Source organism: Lepidochelys kempii, chromosome 11 (genome assembly GCF_965140285.1).
Source record: "Lepidochelys kempii isolate rLepKem1 chromosome 11, rLepKem1.hap1, whole genome shotgun sequence".
Taxonomy (NCBI): Eukaryota; Metazoa; Chordata; order Testudines; family Cheloniidae; genus Lepidochelys; species Lepidochelys kempii.
Genome location: NC_136390.1, coordinates 1,804,199 through 1,821,801, shown reverse-complemented (window position 1 = coordinate 1,821,801; position 17,603 = coordinate 1,804,199). Strand labels below are relative to the sequence as shown.

At 60.2% G+C, this 17,603-nt stretch overlaps 1 protein-coding gene across 6 annotated transcripts in view; it reads right to left on the bottom strand.

Annotated features, from left to right (window-relative positions):
- Positions 1-13,320: 13,320 nt before the first annotated feature.
- Positions 13,321-17,603, bottom strand: part of CFAP65 (cilia and flagella associated protein 65) — a 52,137-nt gene continuing 47,854 nt past the window's right edge. For 4 of the 6 annotated variants that reach the window (XM_073304873.2, XM_073304874.2, XM_073304875.2 and 1 more), the window contains 3 exons: positions 15,886-16,209; positions 15,177-15,314; positions 13,321-13,991 (listed from right to left, as the gene is read on the bottom strand). In XM_073304873.2, the coding sequence (XP_073160974.2) occupies positions 13,868-13,991; positions 15,177-15,314; positions 15,886-16,209 (586 nt within the window). In that variant the 3' untranslated portion in view covers positions 13,321-13,867. Of the gene's footprint in view, positions 13,992-15,176; positions 15,315-15,885; positions 16,210-17,603 lie in introns of those variants that run through there. The other 2 variants (XM_073304876.2, XM_078854754.1) reach the window with 2 other exon arrangements.

The following is a 17,603-nucleotide window of genomic DNA, read 5'->3' as shown; positions in this document are numbered from 1 at the left end:
AAGAGAGTTATTTACAAGGTTAAAGCAGGTAACCACAGCTACACAAGGAGTTTCTATCTTAAGTTTCCAAAGGGAAGGGAAGGGGCTGTGATAGACAAGTTTTCTATGGCCGCTCGGGCTAACCCAGGCTGATTACCAGCGTGAACACACAGGGGAGCCAGAAAGGGAGAGATAATGGACAGAAAATATCACAATGCCACTATCTAAATCCATGGGACTCCCACACCTTGAACACTGCGTGTGGATGTGGTCGCCGCAGCTCAACAAAAGATACATTGGAATTGGAAAAGGTTCAGGAAAGGGCAACAAAACTGATGAGGGGGATGGAACGGCTGCCGTATGAGGAGAGATTAATAAGACTGGGACTTTTCAGCTTGGAAAAAAGACAGCTAAAGAGCGGGGCTGGGCGGATGTCACGGAGTCCCCGGGCGATGCTCTGGGACTGCTCCCCATGATGCCAGTCAGGACTCTGGGGAAGCCGCCTCTTTGTGAGCAGCCTGACTGCAGGACACACAGCTCACCCGGCTTCCACCTTCCTGGGTCTGACCTCGGAGCATTCAGCATCCTCTGCCCCTCCGTGCGCTTCCCACAGCCAGTCCGCCCAGGCGGGGTCCTGGAGAAGCCAGAGGGTCCTGCCCCCCAACTCCGCAGTCAGACGGGACTCTCAGCCAGCCAGTAAAACAGAGGTTTATTAGATGAGAGGAACATGGTCTAACACAGAGCTTGTAGGTGCAGAGAACAGGACCCCTCAGCCGGGTCCATTTTGGGGGACAGTGAGTCAGACAACCCCGTCTGCCCTTCACTCCATGTCCCCAGCCAGCCCCAAACTGAAACTCCCTCCAGCCCCTCCTCCTCTGGGCTTTGTCCCTTTCCTGGGCCAGGAGGGCACCGGATCCCTTTGTTCTCCAGCCCTTTAGCTCTCACCTTGCAGAGGGGAAGGGCCCAGGCCATCAGTTGCCAGGAAACAGGGTGTCGGCCATTCTCTGTGTCCAGACCCCTGCACACACCTGCCTCTAGGGCTCTGCAAGGATCACGCACCCTTATCCCACCACCTAGATACTTAAGAACTGCATAGGGGAAACTGAGGCACCCCACAATATTCAGAGGAAATATTAAGAACAGTCCCACTTTGTCACAGCGGACATGACAGAGGTCTATAAAATCATGTCTGGTGTGGAGAGAGTGACTAGGAAAGTGTTATTTGCCCCTTTGCGTAACACAAGAACCAGGGGTCACCCAATGAAATTAACAGGCAGCAGGTTTAAAACAAGCAGAAGGAAGGACTTCTTCCCTGTGACAAAGTGGGAATTTTTTGTAATATTTTTCCAGCACCTCAGTTTCCCCAAAAAGAAAAGGAGTACTTGTGGCACCTTAGAGACTAACCAATTTATTTGAGCATAAGCTTTCGTGAGCTACGGCTCACTTCATCGGATGCAATATGCTGCATTGTTACCAGGGGGGTGGGAGGTCTGTTCGCTGTCTGGGCAGGCTAAGACACAGGTGTGAATGGCTCCCAGCTGTCTGGCCTTAGGTCCCACATCAAGGGAGCTCTTGAGAAGACAATGGCAGCTCCAGTCGCCCAGACATGGACACCTAGCAACCAAGGAGGCAGAGAGATATGGACTTCCCCGCCTCTCAGCAGGGGGCTGAGCCACATCTCCGCAGCTCGGGAACAAAGGACTGGGCCAGGGGGGTGAGGTGACAGTCAAGTATGGGCTGTCCCTGCAGATGCTTACAGAGGTGCAGTGTTCCCTAAGATGGTACACGTCTCCCTCCAGGGCTGCCTCGCTGACCGCAGCTCGCAGTGTGAAGCAGGGGGGCTGAAGGACCAGGGGCCCAGTCTGAGGAAGTGGTGAAGCCACAGGGCCTGCCCTGGTGGGGTCTGGCTCACTGACCCCCAAGAGATTGTTCCAAAGGTGGGGTCACAGCGTTGGTCCTGTGGATATGTGACATTCACACAACGGCCAGTACACCTGTGGAACTCATTGCCAGGGGATGTTGTGAAGGCCAAAAGTATAACTGGGTTCAAAAAAGAACTAGATACGTTCCTGGAGAATAGGTCCAGCAATGGCTACTAGCCAGGATGGGCACGGTCACAAGCCCCTGCTCTGGGTGTCCCTAAACCTCTGACTGCCAGAAGCTGGGAGTAGAGGACGGGATGGATCACTCGATAATTGCTCTGTTCTGTTCATTGCCCTGAAGCGCCTGGCACCAGTCCCTGTCGGACGACAGGACACTGGGCTAGATGGACCATTGCTTTGACTCAGTCTAGCCATTTTTATGCTGGCTCGTTCCTGGACCCATGCCAAGCCTCACGCGTGAGTTAGGGACGGCGATGGGCGTGAACCAAGCGTGGCTGGTGAACTGTTATTAATTTGTTCTGCGGGAGCCTGGAGCCCTTGGCCCCGCAGAGCCCAGTGACACACACACAGACGGTGCAGGGACGGGACGGCTCACATCCCCGTCTGGGGACAAGACAAGAGATGGATTCTTGGGCACTGGGCCCGCTGCCCTGGCAGGCGCCGGGATCCCCAGGCCGGCTGCTGTTTGTTTCCATGGGGTTGGGGAAGCTGGACCTTGCACACGCTCTTTGGGAATAAACAAGCCTGCCCCAAAGAACGGCCCCGGCCTGCAGCATCCATTTCTCCTCCTTGTGGAAGGCCCCAAAACCGGGGGAACTGCTCGGTCATCGGGCACGGCCAGGGTCCTCGCCTTGGTTCTGCCACTGCCTCTGGCCTTGGGTGAGTCGCGGCGGTCTTTGCTGGTGCCTCGAGTTACCGTAAGGCCCCTGAAGACGCGCAGGGTTTGCCAAAGCACTGACGTGATTTAGGGGCAAGGTCCCAGGGACGTCCAGTGGGACACAGTCCTACCCAGCGCCCGTCTCCCGTCTCTTTAGGGCGAAACCTCCCGAGGAGGACAAGGGGTGTCTGGGCCAGGTGTCCTTATGTACCTGGCTGCGGAGCTGTCACTAGCGTGTGGGGCAGCCAGGTGTGTTATCTGAGCAAGCCCGGCGTTAGTGAAGGAGGCAGAGGCCCTGGGGTGCCAGGCTTTGGTCAGGACTTGTGGCAGGGTGGGGTGGGGTCGGGCTGGTCTTTTTCTGGGCTGTGTTTGTTGCAGGGGTTTTTCTTTCTTTCTTTTTAACTTTGTCAAACTTTTACCGCAAAAGGAAAAGGGGAACCGGGGCCAGAATCCAAACTCAGAGGGACGCCCCCCGGGGTGCGCGTTCAGCTGCCCCGGCATGGGGATGCCCTCCAGCACCACTTGTGTGGGTCAGAGAGCCCACCAGGCAGGTGCACCTCAGACAGCGCCCCCCATGGGGCGGCTGATGCCAGGTCAGCTGCATCCCGCCCTCAGACAGCTGCAGTCGGTCGAACCCCCTTCTGTGCAGAGGGAACCCCCCCCCCGGGCAGCGCGGCCTCAGCCCACTGGGCCAGCAGGGCAGCGGGGTGCTGCCCCATGTCCCAGCGGTGAGAGCTGCAGGAGGCCCGTCGGGCTGGTCCCTGGTGTGAAGCCCTCATGTCGGAGTCGCAGGTGCTGGGCTCTGCCTGGTTGCCTTGCTGGTGCAGTGCGATGCGGCCCCAGGGGGACCCCACCCAACCTGCAGGGCTTGGACTCCACGTCTTCCACCCACCCACCATCTCCACCCCGGCCCCTCTCTGCAGCAGGATCCCCGCTGAGCTTGCCAGGACTCCCCCGCTCGGGGGAGCCCCAGGATGCTGAGCCAGAGGAGGCCAGCGGAGGTGAAGGGGTCACCTCCAACAGCTCCCTCAAATCACACCCCATCACCAAGGTGCCGCTCAGGCTGAGCAGAGCAGCCCGAGGCAAAGCGCCAGGGCTGGGGGGAGCAGGGCTGCCCAGTGGAGGCGGTGCCAAGGGGAAGGGGGCAGGGAGGGAGTGCCAAGGTAGAGGGAGGCATGGGGGTGTCAAGTTGCCCCAGCAGAGGCCTCTGTGGCTAAGCCAAGGGCCCTCCAGGGCAGCGCCAGGCTCAGGGGCTCCCCCCGGCCTTCGCTGCTATCCGCAGGGACGTTCTGAGCCCAGCTCAGGCCAATGCTGCTCCTAGGCCTGTGAAACGGCTGCATCCCCCCTCCGCTGACCCTCCTGCAGACAGTTCCACAGGTTAACTGGGACCAAAGGCCTTGCCTGCGCTGTAACTGCCTTTTAACCTGCCCTGAGGTGGAGGCTGTGGGCATGTCTCCGGGGAAGGGAGTTGTCAGCAGGAGCAGTGATTTGTCCTGCAGTGTTGCTGAGGGGCCCTAGGCTGGGATCGGGGCCCGTAGTGCTGGGCAGGTGATGACAGGCAGCAGACAGTCCCTGCCTTGCTCAGAGACAAAAACTGGAGCCAGCCAGCTGAGGGGGCACAAGGGACCAGGGCAAAATCCATCCTCCCCCTTCCCCGCTGCCCCAGGGGCCTCCTCAGCCTTGACTCGCCCAGGAGAACCGCCCTGTGGGTCTCCCCGCTACACCACTATGGGGCAAGGTCCTCCCCAGGGAGTCCTAATGGCTCTGGGGGACCTGGGCTGTGGAGCCTTCCAGCTCCAAGTCCCTGGCCCCAGCATAGCCCGGGTTGCACAGAGGACAGCCCGATGGTGAAGTGACACAGGGGGTCTTAGCTCCGGCCCTAGGGGAACCAAGGGGTGCACATCACACCAGGCCCTGTGGCTGGCAATCCCAGCAGAGAGCCCTCTCACCCCCCAGGGTCCCTCTGGGGAAGAGGGGGTGCTGGGAAGCTCACCCAGGCACGGCCCGTGCTGTGGGTAAGGGCTTATCTTCCTGTACAGTGGTGGGGGTCGTCCCCCACCTCCCCAGGGGGTGGGCACTGGGCGAAGCTCTGTGCTGGCTGCCCAGGGGCTCGGTCGGTATCACTCCGTCGCTGGGGGCTGGATTTTTCACACCCCGGTGATGGAGTTACACCAACGGGTCTGCAGCGTAGACCAGGCCTTCGGGGAGAGCGGGCTCCCTGGGGCCCCCAGCCCGGCCCTCGCCCCTATGCAGAGTCAGTTACTGAGCATCTGACTGGGCACTGGGGCGGGGGGGTAGCACAGGTGAGAGCCAGGCGCCCACCGCCCCTGCAGCTGGGGCTGGCTAAGGGGACAGAGCCATGGGGGCCAGGCCCTGCTCTGTCACTGGGCACAAGGAAGCAGCTGGCTGCAAATACTTAATGACACCAAGTATGGGGGAGGGGGCTGAACTAAGAGATGCGACCCCCCACCCCATCCCCCTACCGCTGCCCTGCTCGCCCTCCCCGCCCTGCGGGGCTGCTGGCAGCTGCTGAGAGTTCCCTGAACTCGGGGGAACAGTGAGACCTGCCTGGGGCGAAATAGAGGTGAGCACCACCCCCGCTGAGCCGGTCCGCTTGGAATGGACGGGACTCACGGGCAGGGGGTAACTCTGGCATTCCCCTGTCTCTCCCCCCAGACTCGCTGCCGGGAGCTCCCTGGGGCTGCATGGTACCTTGCACGCTGGAGGTGTGCGCACTGCGTGGCTGGCATATTTCACGGGTGTGCATTGCGTGTACCTCATCTGACATGTATGTAGGGTCCCGGCATGTTGGCCAGGGGGCTGTATGCCACTGGTGTATGATGCACGTCACACATGACGCGCAGGTCATGACAGCGACACGCTGCATGTCCACCGGGTGTGCACCTTGCACGGGCATTGCACGGCGTGCACACACATTGCACATGTGTCACAGGTGTGTCACAGGCGTGTCACAGGCGTGCCGACAGGCTGGACCTGCCTAACGCGAGCCGAACGAACAAAACGTTCACGTCAGGTCTTGCACGTGGGGCTCGACGCCAGGCAAGTGCAGAGGTTGCTCCGGGCTCGGCCTGCTTGCGCCCGTCCCTGGCCCGAGCCGACAACTGGGCAGGGGGAAGACGCCTGGGCGGGTCCCTCTGCCCCTTGGATCTGACGTGCAGGAGCAGGGGTCCCTGCCATTGCCCTGGGCCTGGAACCGGTTCACCCCGGGGGAAAGTCCGGAAGGTGCAGCCTGGGGGAACAAACAGAGTAGGGAGAAGGAGAGTTAAACGGCTGGGGGCAGGGGCAGGAGAGTAGTGAAAAGAGAAGGAAGGAAATTAAATCCCCAGGGAGAGAGGGGCAGAGAAGGGCAGAGAGCAAGAGAGGAAGGGAAAAGCGAGGAGAGGGAGCGAGAGAGACACCGAAGGGGGCAAAGCAGGCGGATCAGTGACTCCGGCCGAGCCGAGCCCCGTTCCCTCTGCTCTCTGGGGTGAGTCCCTGGGGCAGCGGAGGAAAAGTCCCTGGGATTTCAGAGCCTCCCTTGCAACCCGACGGTTGGGGTGCAGCCCCCGGGAGCCCTGAGCACTGACCCCTCAGCCTGAGCCGAGGACAGTCCTGCTCCCAGCCGCAGCCCCAGGCCCCGAAGGCGGCAGGATCTCACCTGGTTCCGGGGACACGCTGGCAGGTGAGTCGCTCACCTTCTCCGGCTGGCTCCCGAGCAGAAAATGAGGGCGCCGGCGGCTCGGTGGGGCTTTTATAGCCCTGATAAAAATAGCGCTGACTCCCAGGGAGCAAGGGGGGCCGGGGAGCTGGGGCTGTGCTGAGCCCGGGGAGAGGGCTGGGTCGGCAATGGAGAGCTTCTCCCAGCACACCTGTCACAGGCTCTGTGTTTGCTCAGCGCAAATATTGACCCAGAGGAGGCAGGCTGGGCAGGGGAGGTGATTAGCCCACCTAGATTAGAGCCAGAGCAGGGCTCTCTGCAAACTCCCCAGGGCTGCTTTGTTAATGGGAGCCTGATGGGCTGACAGGAGCCAGGAGCCTGGGCGCTGGAGGGGGGCGGAGGGGGCCAGAGGAGGAGACACTCATTAACCTGCCCTGGAACAACACCAGCTGTCACTTTTCCGCCCACCTGCCTGGATCACTTTGCAGCCACGGGGCGGGGCAGGGGGGACGGGGGGGAGCAGTGGGGGTGCGCAGAGGAGCCGGGCCTGAAGGCAACCTGCATCGTTCCAAATGGAAAGGAAGGAAGGATGGAATGGGGCAAAGGAGCGAGAGATGGGGTGAGGATAAACGGCTCCCCTCCTGGGCAGGCTCTGGCAGGGCCTGGCAGAACATGGGTTTGGCTGGCACTGGGAAAGCCCGGCACTGGGAAAGCCCGGGGAGAGTTCCCTGTCCTCCATGCAGCCTGCGTTCCCTGGATCACTCAGGATCCAGGACCTGTCACTTCATTATTTACCCCTCCCTCCACTCCCGTGTCACCTGCAGACCGTATCCGGGAGGTTTGGGGGTTTTCTCCCAGGTCATTGCCAAAGATGTTAAACAGCGTTAGGCCAAGAACCGATCCCTGCGGGACCCCACTGGACACTCCCTGGTTCGAGGAGGAATCTCTGTTCACAATTACACCTGGAGACCTCCCTGTGAGCCCGTTTTTAATCCATTTCATGGGGGCCCTGTTCATTTGATAGTGGTCTGGATTTTTCATCGAAATGCCGTGCGGTACCAAGCCAATGGTAATGCCAGGGGATTAAGCAACCACATCTCCAGTTCCAGCAGACGCCCCCCAGAACGTGTCCAAGATACAGCCACAGGCTCCAGGAGAAACGCTCCAGAGCTCCCTGCCCGTAGGGCGCCCGCGGGATCCCCAGGGCCTGCTCTGACTCTGAACTACGCTGGGGTAAAGCAGGAGTCACTCCCCTGCAGTCGACGGAGCGACCCCAGCGTGAACACAGTGGGGGTGAGGGGAGCTCACGCCCAGCTCAATGAGGGGCTCTGTGCCAGGCAGCCATTGGATGCACTAGCTTCCCTCCACATGCAGGAGCCCTGGCAGGTAAATCGATGCTGCGGCTGTGTGTGACCCTTTCTCCCAGACAGACCGCACTGAGTCCACTATTTACCCAACAGCAGGGGCAGGACAAGCTTCCCCCAAACCTGCCAAGGGATGGTGGGCTTGTGATGCAGGCCCCTGGCCCCCCTAGGAACCAGACTGAGACACTCCCCCCACCCAACCCACTGCAGACACCAAGCAGCCATCAGGGGAAGGGCCTCCAGTCCCAGGTTAGACACGGCCAGGGAGGCTCCAGGCCCAGCCCTTAGAGCAATCCAGCGCCCTGTCCCAGAGCACTGAGTTGCTGGAGCTGTTCGGCCTAGTGGGTGGGGGCTGAGAGTCAGTTTGATGCCTGGCTCCGCCACTGTCCTGCTGAGTGACCTTGGGGAAGTTACTTCATCCTCTTTCCCCTCTCATCCTTTGTCTGTTTGGCTATTTACACTGCAATCTCCTTCAGCCAGGGACTGTCTCGTGGCATTTGTACAGCACCATGCGCGCTGGGGTCCTGATCTGCACTGGGGTCTGTGCAGCACTGTGTGCACTGGGGCCCTGATCTGTGCTGGGATCTGTACAGCACCATGCACGCGGGGGCCCTGATCTGTGCCGGGATCTGTACAGCACCCAGCACGCTGCAGCCCTGATCTGTGCTGGGATCTGTACAGCACCATGCGCGCTGCAGCCCTGATCTGTGCTGGGATCTGTACAGCACCATGCGTGCTGGGGCCCTGATCTGTGCTGGGATCTGTACAGCACCCAGCGCACGGGGGCCCTGATCTGTGCTGGGATCTGTACAGCACCATGCACGCGGGGGCCCTGATCTGTGATGGGATCTGTACAGCACCGTGCACGTTGGAGCCCTGATCTGCACTGCGGTCTGTACAGCACCCAGCGCGCTGCAGCCCTGACCTGTGTTGGGGCCTCTAGGTACCACCACACTAATAATGAATTGTGCAGACCAAGGGACCTATGGAGCCATTCATTGCTCCTCGGCACACGGTGCCAGGTAACCCACGGCGAGGACTATCTCTAGGGCTGAGGCTCACCCCGTCTTTCTGCCACACACGAGGCTGTGCCGGTGGGACGGACGGAGCGCGTCAGCAGCAGGCCCTGGCGGGGCTGCGAAGCCGTGTGGTGCAGACACAGGGTTCTCACCGGTGCTCCCAGCCCAGGTGCTGTTTTGTTCTCATCTCATTGTCTCCCAGACAATGGCATGACTCGCCTGGTGTTAAATGTTTTAAGGAGTCAGGATCCCTTCTGTTCTCCCCCCTCGGGCTCTCCCCAGAAGCGGGGCCCCGGCAGCAGAGCAGCGGGCCGAGAAGAAAAGGCTGGGTGTGCATATCGTATGAAATCCATGGCGACGGATCTCTCTGCTATCTAGCATCGGGCGGAGAGCATCTCATTAGCTGCGCCGCTGGTGAGAGCTCCCTGCTCCTACTCAGAGGAGACCTCAGTCCTCAGCCCTAGGAGATCTATCAATTGCCCTCCTGGGAAACATCCAACACCCCAACCCACAGGAAACAGACCACAAAAGTGCTCCCTTCTTTCCCTCCAAACATGCCCCAGGCAAAAGCAGGGCCTGAGTCTGCAGCACCTCCTAGGGCTGGAAATGACACTGCCCCGAGTGCTGGGCAGCCAGCATTCAGGCCTGGCCCAAGGGCAGGGTTAACGTGTGATTTCTCAGCAAACAGCAAGGCTACGTTCCCAAGCTTTCTCCCAGCAGAGCTGGGCAAGCAGGTTTCCAGCTGTCCCTCCATCCCTGCGGCTTCTCACGGTGTTTCCCTCTGTCCCTGGAGCTTCTCGTGATGACAGGTCACAAAACAACGGCACCCTGGCCCATCTTGAAATGGGCGCTTGGCATGTCTACAGCATCTTCCATCTCATGGCCCCACTTCCCAAGCCTCGGTGAATTCAGTCTCTCCTCCATGAACGAGCAAGTTTCCGTGTTGCCCATTGTACAAATGGGATAAACAAGATGAAGCCACTTGCCCAAGATCACATGGCAAACGGGTAGAAAGGCTGGGTGTAGAACCCAGGAGTCCTGGCCCCCACACCCTGTGGTGGTGCCATAAGGTTTAGCAGCTGGCTGGAGACATTCTCCAAGCTCTTTAGACCTTTGGTAGAAGTTTTGTAACTGCACCTTCTCCTGTCATGCCTGGCTATGGTACCGATGGCAACCTGGCTTTGCAGGTGGAGGGAGATGAAAACTGGCACCGAAGCAAAACGTTCAGCCACTTTTCTCCAGAACGGCCGAGGCAGAATCCATGATGGCGGGTGGCGCAAGCCGTATTTCCGACTTGTTAGCATCGTCTCTCAATCCCTCTGAAGAGATGCTCCCTGGAGAGCCAGCTCCCTGGAGAGCAGCATAACTCTGCTGAAGCCAGCAACCCCCGAGATTAAAACGGCCCAGAGGGAGAGAATAAGATTCGTTGTACCTAACAGCCATGGACCAATGTGTGAGAAAAGGCCAACAGGGCACCACAGCTGGGGGAGTCTCGGTTCATCACAGCCTGGTGCCAGAGAACGGACAATAAACATCAATCGCCTCTTTCTTGAGAAGGGTCGGATCTGTCACCAATAACACCCCCCCCCCCAGGACAGGATGTGAGCTGTTAACAACAGGAAAGCTGTTCCCCAGGCATCACACTGCATCTAGGCTACACACGCGGTCTGTTTGCTTTTCAATATTATGCCCTTAAACATATAATAATGCTTAGCACTTTCCAAACATTAACTCGGTCATCCTGCCGCCCCATGAGGGAGGGGAGCTGAGACCCAGAATGACTCAGCCCAGACAACAGAGCGCATCAGACTAGAAGGCAGGAGTGCTTGTTCCCATGCTGAGATGACTAGATCATCCTGCCTCTCTGAGCTTTCCAGGTCACCCCTGGTTCTGTTCCCCATCTCGATCCGGTGGGATCCCACCCATGGGGCGCACAAGTGCATCTTGGCCCAAAAGAGGTAGATCCAAGGACAGAGATGGAAGAGGGGAGCAGATCCCGGGCTGGTTTTACAGATCTAGGGCTGAATGTTGTGATCAAGGGTAGAGGACTGTGGAGAAATACCCCTTTGAGGTGATTGTCTGTCTGAGATGCTTGCTGAGCCCCGGGCGGGGGGATCCCCTGGAAGTCTGGGATCGTGCTGCTGGTGGGAGTTTGTGCATCTTTGTGCCGTTTCTCCCTACTGAATTTGCCCCAATCACTATATTTTAAGAGCACCGTACAGGGCAGAGCAAAGACTCTCCTGCCACGCCACCTCTACAGAGCTTTCTTCCAAGGGACAGACAGAATCGGGATGCGCCTGGGAAGAAATTAGCCAAAAGAATCCCTGTGAACCGCATGGTATGGGTCTGTCTGTCCAGGGGTAGCCTACTGTCTAAGTACTTCTGCGGCTCTCGGCACCGGTCTCTGGCTTCTCTGACAAAAGAAAAGTCTTGCTTTTCAGCCATTCTACTAGCCACGTGCTGTCACCAAGGTTAGAAATACCCACAGGAAACAGGGATCCCACCCACGACTGACACCCAGGAACCCTCCCTTTGCTGATTCAGCCCCATCCTCGCTGAGCTGGAGGGGTGAGGAAGAGCTCTCGCCACCAGGGAGCTGGCCTCCCCCGGAGTTCAAAGCAATCTAATGAATGGGATCCATGCTGCATGAGGATTGTCTGGGCCTTTCCCCTTCTAGGGGTCAGTTGGCTTAAGAGCCGTAGATTCCAAAGCCAGAAGGGACCATTGTGATCATCTCATTTGATCCCGTGTTTAACACAGGCCAGAGAACTGCCCCAAGTAATTAAGAGGGTAACAGTCTACTGCAGCTGCCAGCTAATGAAGTTGCCCCTTTAGCTCAAGCGGTAGAGGCCTGTGCTTTCAACCTGCTGGGCCCGGGATCACTTGCCACTGAGGAGCGGTTTGATGCCTTTGCTGGACAGCCCCCAGGATTCCTTTGGCCCAGGACTGCAGCAGGGCAGCCCTGAAGGTTATTACAGGAGGAGCCTGCAGCCAGCTGACATGGCAGGAGGGAGTCCTCTGTGTCAGGATTCCACTTGGGCACTGGGTTCACCCCCCTTCGTGGTGTGATCCAGGAGTCCGCAGGTCCATTTCCCACCTCATTAAAAGAGTGTTCCCTCCAGCGGCACAGTGCCCCATACCCCGAGCTGGGACACTGAGGTCAGCACCGACTCAGAGGGGAGGGGGACAGCACCCCCTAACGATTCACCCACCCTGCTCCCTGCAGTACAGCGCCCCTACACTAGAACCATGCTGGGTCAGCACGGACGGGAGAGTGCCCCCTATTGAATTACCAGCACCAGCTCTTCCCCTCCCCAGCCAGGGTGAGTGTGCATGATGTGCCAGGATCCCAACCCAAGCTGTGCCAAGCATTCCACTGGCCTGGGACAGGGTGACCCCGGAGCACAGGTTCCGCCCAGGCAGAGAAAGCAGCCAGCGCCCTGGTGCAATGAGCTGTGGATCACAATGGGCTGGGCTGGGCGGTGGGGACACCTCACGCTGTGCTCTCAGCTCGGGTGAGCAGAAGGCCCCGCTGGGGAGAACTGCAGCCCCAGCTCAGAGGAGGGGAGCAGGCTGCTCAGGAGAAGGATCCAGACTCCATCTGGAGCCCCCAGGCACCTGGCTGAGCTCTGGAGCAGCCAGATGGGCCCTCGCTGTCTCTCTGACAACAGGAACAGCCCAGCCCTGCGGCTTGGGGACATTTACAAACATGCAACTGCTGCTCGTAGCTGAGTGCTGGGTTCAGCTGTGTCATGTCCCTGGGTACAGCAAGCGGGTGGTGCCTCCTGCACCCACTGCCAGCACTGCTCCGGGCACCTGGGGCACTTCACCCCCCCTCACTCCCCAGGTACCAGGGGCATCGGGTCAGTACCACAGGACCCAACTACAGAGGAACATGCAGTGCAGCACTGCCCGGGCACCAGGCACGATGCACTGCCCAGGCTGCTGCACCAGGGCCATTTTGCCAGCCCGCACTGAGGCACAGCACAACTGGCCTGGCTCATGGCCAGGCACGTGCCCAAAAGATGGCTGGAAAAAGGGGTAGAGGTGGGCGGCCAGAGCTGTGTCTTGCACCCTCGTGTTACCCCACGCAGGAGCTGGCCGGAGGGGTGGGGCCCACTCTGGCTCAGCCGCACTCCGCAGCGTGACTCCCCTGCCCAGCCACTCCCCAGACCCACAAAGCCTGGGAGCAGGGGGGCCCTTGGCAGGTGTCTGGCTGAACCATCTGGTACTTTTACTCATGGTGCTGGTGCCACCTATTGGCCATTGCTAACCCTGCCTGTTTCGGGTGAATCTCTCTCCTCTAACACTCGGCTCTTGGCCTTGCCTGCCAGACCACGGGATGCTGAGGGGGAGGCACAGACAGGCCATGCACAGTCCGCAGGGGTCCCTATTCCCCCCACCCCTGGGGGAGCAGCATGAACGGCTCTGCGGGGCCCATGGGCCATAACAGGACTCTGAGCGGCGAGGGGGGCGCCCAGTGGCAGCAGGAGCTCAGTCCAGACACGTTAGCCACCTCACACTCTCCCAGAGAAGGGCACAGCCATACAGCGCATTTTATTTGGGGGTAGCACCCGAGGGAGTCAGTGCTGCAGCCAGCCGTTCCTGAGCGGAGCTGCCCCAGTTTCACTGACGTGGGGCATTGTGGCAGCAGAAGGGCCCGGGTTCCTGCCGCCGCTGCAGAGAGATTGAGAACCGGAACAGCGCGCAGGGAGGGGGTCGTCAGCGGCAGGCTCAGTTTCAAAGTAGGCATGTTCAAAACCCACGGCCCACCCACAGGGACGACCTGGGGCATGCGGGGGACACTTCACCGACAGAGTCCCGCTCCAAATGCCCAGCTCGATGCAAGGCAAGATGCCCTCCACACTCAGTGCCAGGTGGCTGAACTCCCCTGGGCACAGCCACCCACCTCGGGTCTTGGGGCTGGCTCCTCTCTGACCTGGCCAGCAGTGGAGAAAGCCTGGTCCCCAGGAGCCGGCTGCTGTGGGGGATTCCAGTAGGGGCTGTGGCCGCTGCCATTCCTCAGAGACCAGACTGAGCGCTGAACTCAGCTAGCATGGGCAGCGGTTCTGAGCCACGCAGGCCATCTAGGCAGACAGGACCATCTGAGGGTGACCCTCAGTTTCCTTCCCTTCGGTGTGGAGGCTGGGCCCAGGCCCTGACGTGCACGACAGCGATGCAGGGTGGCCAGGCGTGGCTGGGCTGATGCCTCTGAAAGAGAAGAGATTCCCTTTGGATCTGGCAGCATCCGGCCAGCGGCCTTTCCTCAGGGCCTCCTGCACGTCACCCTCCTCCTCCACCACACAGCCCTGGGGGATCCAGTAGGAGGAGCCGCCCCCGTAATGCCGGGAGATGGGCAGGTCAACCACCGAGCCTCTCCCACCCCATCCCAAACACTGTGCCCCTGGCCTAGCCCCGAATGCCGCTGCCCTGCCCATGCTCCCCTTCCTCAGCACCCACAGCTGCCCCTTCCCGCATGCAAATGGCTTCTCAGTGCCCGGCCCTGCTAGATAAAACCACTTGGCCCTGCCTCCCTTGGCCTCTCTGGCCCAACCCACAAGCAGTGGGCGAGAGCTCTGCCATTTAGGGAAGTGCCCCCAACCCCCCACAGGTTTCTCTCGGTGGATCAGAGCTCAGAAGAGGTGTGCAGGTTCTCAGCTGCAGTGAAGCCCTGGTGTGGGGCTGCCAAGCGTGAGTGTCGGAGCTTGGCTGCTGCTCCATTACGCTCTGGGATATAGACACCTACTGAGGATCGTTCGCCCGCTGACCCAGCCCAGCTCAGGACTTGTTGTGGAAATCCAGACTCGCACAGACACGCGTATGAAGGGTGGGATTTCGTCCTCACACACAGCCGGCCCCCTGGCCTCACCCAGCACCCCCTCCTCTGGCACATCCACAGGCGCTGAGATGCGGCATGACTGCCCGCACCTGGCGCCAGCAATTCCGCACGGACGTGGAGCGTGTGCCCAGGAGGAGGCTGGGGTTGGACCCACGTTCCTCCCGCACCATGCTCCCAATTTTAAAATGCGACCCAGCATGAGGAAGGTTTGGATGTTCGCTCAGCCACCCCCTATTAAACAGGGGTGCACTGTAGGGCTCCAAACGACGGGTGTCCACCCATCCTCCCCCTCCCCCTGCTGGAAAGGAATTAAACGACAGAAGGGGAGACTCCCCCCTGGAGCCTACACCCTTGGCCTGGATTCTCCAGTGCCCTGGCCATTCCTGCTGCCCCCCTCTGGATCCTGCAGCGGGGTGATGGTCGCACTCTCTGGGAGGAACCTGCCCATTTCACACCCGGCGCATGAGCTGCTGGCAGATGGGACGACAGAGTCAAGCCCTGTTGCCAGGAGTGGAGGTGTACTACAGTTGGACACAGGAAGCATTCCCTCCCCTTACCTTTGGGCGGAGGAGGGGGGCAGGGCGATCACCCTGGGACGGGCCGTCAGAACCACCTCGCCACGGCTGGCCTCCACCATTATGTTCTGGAGCGTGTTCTCCAGCACCAGCTCCAGCAGGTTCCCGAACGCTGGCAGCCTAGAAAGCCCAGAGGTGCGGGCGGGGGATGTTTAATGCCGCAGAGAGGGCAGCTGAGATTCCCCCGGCACACACCGGGCTCCAGGAGGTGCTCCTAGTGCACAAGGCGGGTGCCAAGGTGCCACGGCCAGCCACACGGAGAGCGGAGAAATGCAGCACCTGATCCCATGCCCTCCCCTGGAGTAGCCCAGCCACTCTCTCGGCACAGATTGTGCCTGAATCGGGGGCTGATGAGCAGGAGCCTCCAAACCGCCTCGTCTGAAAACCCTGCCTCGTCTGCACGAATCGCTGTGTGCACAGCTGCTCTCATCCGCAGTGCTGCGTCGGGTCAGGAGCACTGCATGCTGGGGCCTGTCGCCTGCACAGGCCGCACCGCTGGACACAAGAGGAGGGTGGCTAGCAGGCTGCGCGGGAGAACTCAGTGGGTGGCCACACGTAGTGCATGGCTAGCCCACTGGAGGTACAGTGTGAGAGGGGGAGACAGATTCGTGTCGAAGGTGACACCAATGCCACGCAGTGGGCTCCCCATGGCCATGCTCCCTGCATCACACCAGGCGGGCCTCCTCCTCACCTGGTGATTGTCTCCTTCTCCTCCCGTAGCTGTTCCTGTTGAAGGATGTCACGCAAGCTATCTGGAGGCTCCTCCCCAGCCGCCCTGGGAGAGGTGACCAGGCTCATCTCACATTCTTCCTGTCTCTCCCCCTCCTCCTCCTCTCCCGGCTTGTCCTTCGCACAAGGGGCTGGGGAAGGAGACGCTCTGGAGGAGCCGCCCAGGCTCTGCTTCCTGTCCTGGTGCTTTGCTGATCCTGCAGCCCTGACCTGCTGGAAATAAGGCAGGGGCTCATCCAGGCTCCTGCTCACCGCCTGGTGGAACTGGATGTCCTCCAGCAGGCCTCTGCGATGGGAGGGAAAGGAACAAAGGGATCAGAAATAACAGGCCATGGTCCCCTCTGACATAAGTAGACGCATGCCCGTGAGGCTGATGTCCTTGCCAGTGTAGTGATCCCTAGGGATCAGTGTAAGCCAGCTGCTCACACTTGAGTCAGTGGCCAACTTGGCCCCCTGCTAGCCCTGGGGAAGATGGCATCGATCCCTGAGTGCCTATGCCCAGAGCCTGTACAGCCAGTTAGTCGTAATGTAGCATCCTCCAGCAGGATCTCGCACTCCGCAGGTGGGTGGGGTGCAAAGGCCACAGCCGGGGGATTGGCAGTGCCTCTGAAGCCAGGACAAACGACAGTTCCAGAATCCAGCAAGCAGCTGGGAGCCACACAGGAGGAGAAGCGGCACTGACATTTATTACAGCTCCTCCCCAGCAGCTGGTGGGCATGCGAGGGCGCGCACACCCTCTGGTCAGCCCTCGCGCTCCTGGCTTAGCATGGCTGGCGATGCACAACCCCCAGGGTAGGGCTCCTGCGCTTCTGTCTTTCGCAGGCCCAATTTCCCATTCCACGCCACTGGTCTGACACAACGTTCCCGCCAGTGGAAGGTGTGACGATGTGACTCAGCAGGGAGGGGGGAGTGTTGACCTGGGAATGTGCCCTGGGGATGGGAGACCTGAGAACCTGTCACCTGAGCCAGGAGGGGGAGGGGGAGGTGACACCTCTGCCCAGGAATGTGAACAGGGGCTGCAGCAGGGAACCTGCTGGGTGAGTTTAGTTTCAGTTTGGGGCTGGGTGGAGGAACACAGGGAACCCCAGGGCTGGGGTCTAAGCTCCCTGCTCCCCCAGAAGGACGTGATTGAGGGGTCCTGGTTGTACCCACAAGCTCTGTTTTTGGACTGTGTTCCTGTTGTCCAATAAACCTTCTGTTTTACTGGCTGGCTGAGAGTCTCAGTGGATCCCAGGAAGAGGGGTGCAGGGCCTGGACTCCCCCACACTCCGTGACAACTGGTGGCAGCGGTGGGATCTACTGCACCCCGTGAACGGCGCTTCCTGCAGTAAGTGACTGGGGAGCAGTAAAACGAAGGGGAATTGACGGGGACCAGGCATGCTGAAGATTCAGAGAGAGACGGTTTCGGGGGGCGGTTAACCCCTGGGAATGTGTGACCAGAGAGAAAGACTTTTGCAGTAACAGGGTCCCCCGGGGGATTGCAGCGAGCGGTCCCAGGGGCGGAGGAATCTGCAGCTCGACCCTGGCAAAGAGGTGGTGACCTCGAGAAGGACTGGCACACGAGGGGCTTTTCCTGGAAACCGTGGGAAGCTGCCCGGCCTGCGAGGGGCCAGCAGGGAGATGTACGCTAAACGCCTGAAGAGCGACCTGGTGGAGCTGTGCAGGCAGAGGGGGCTGCGC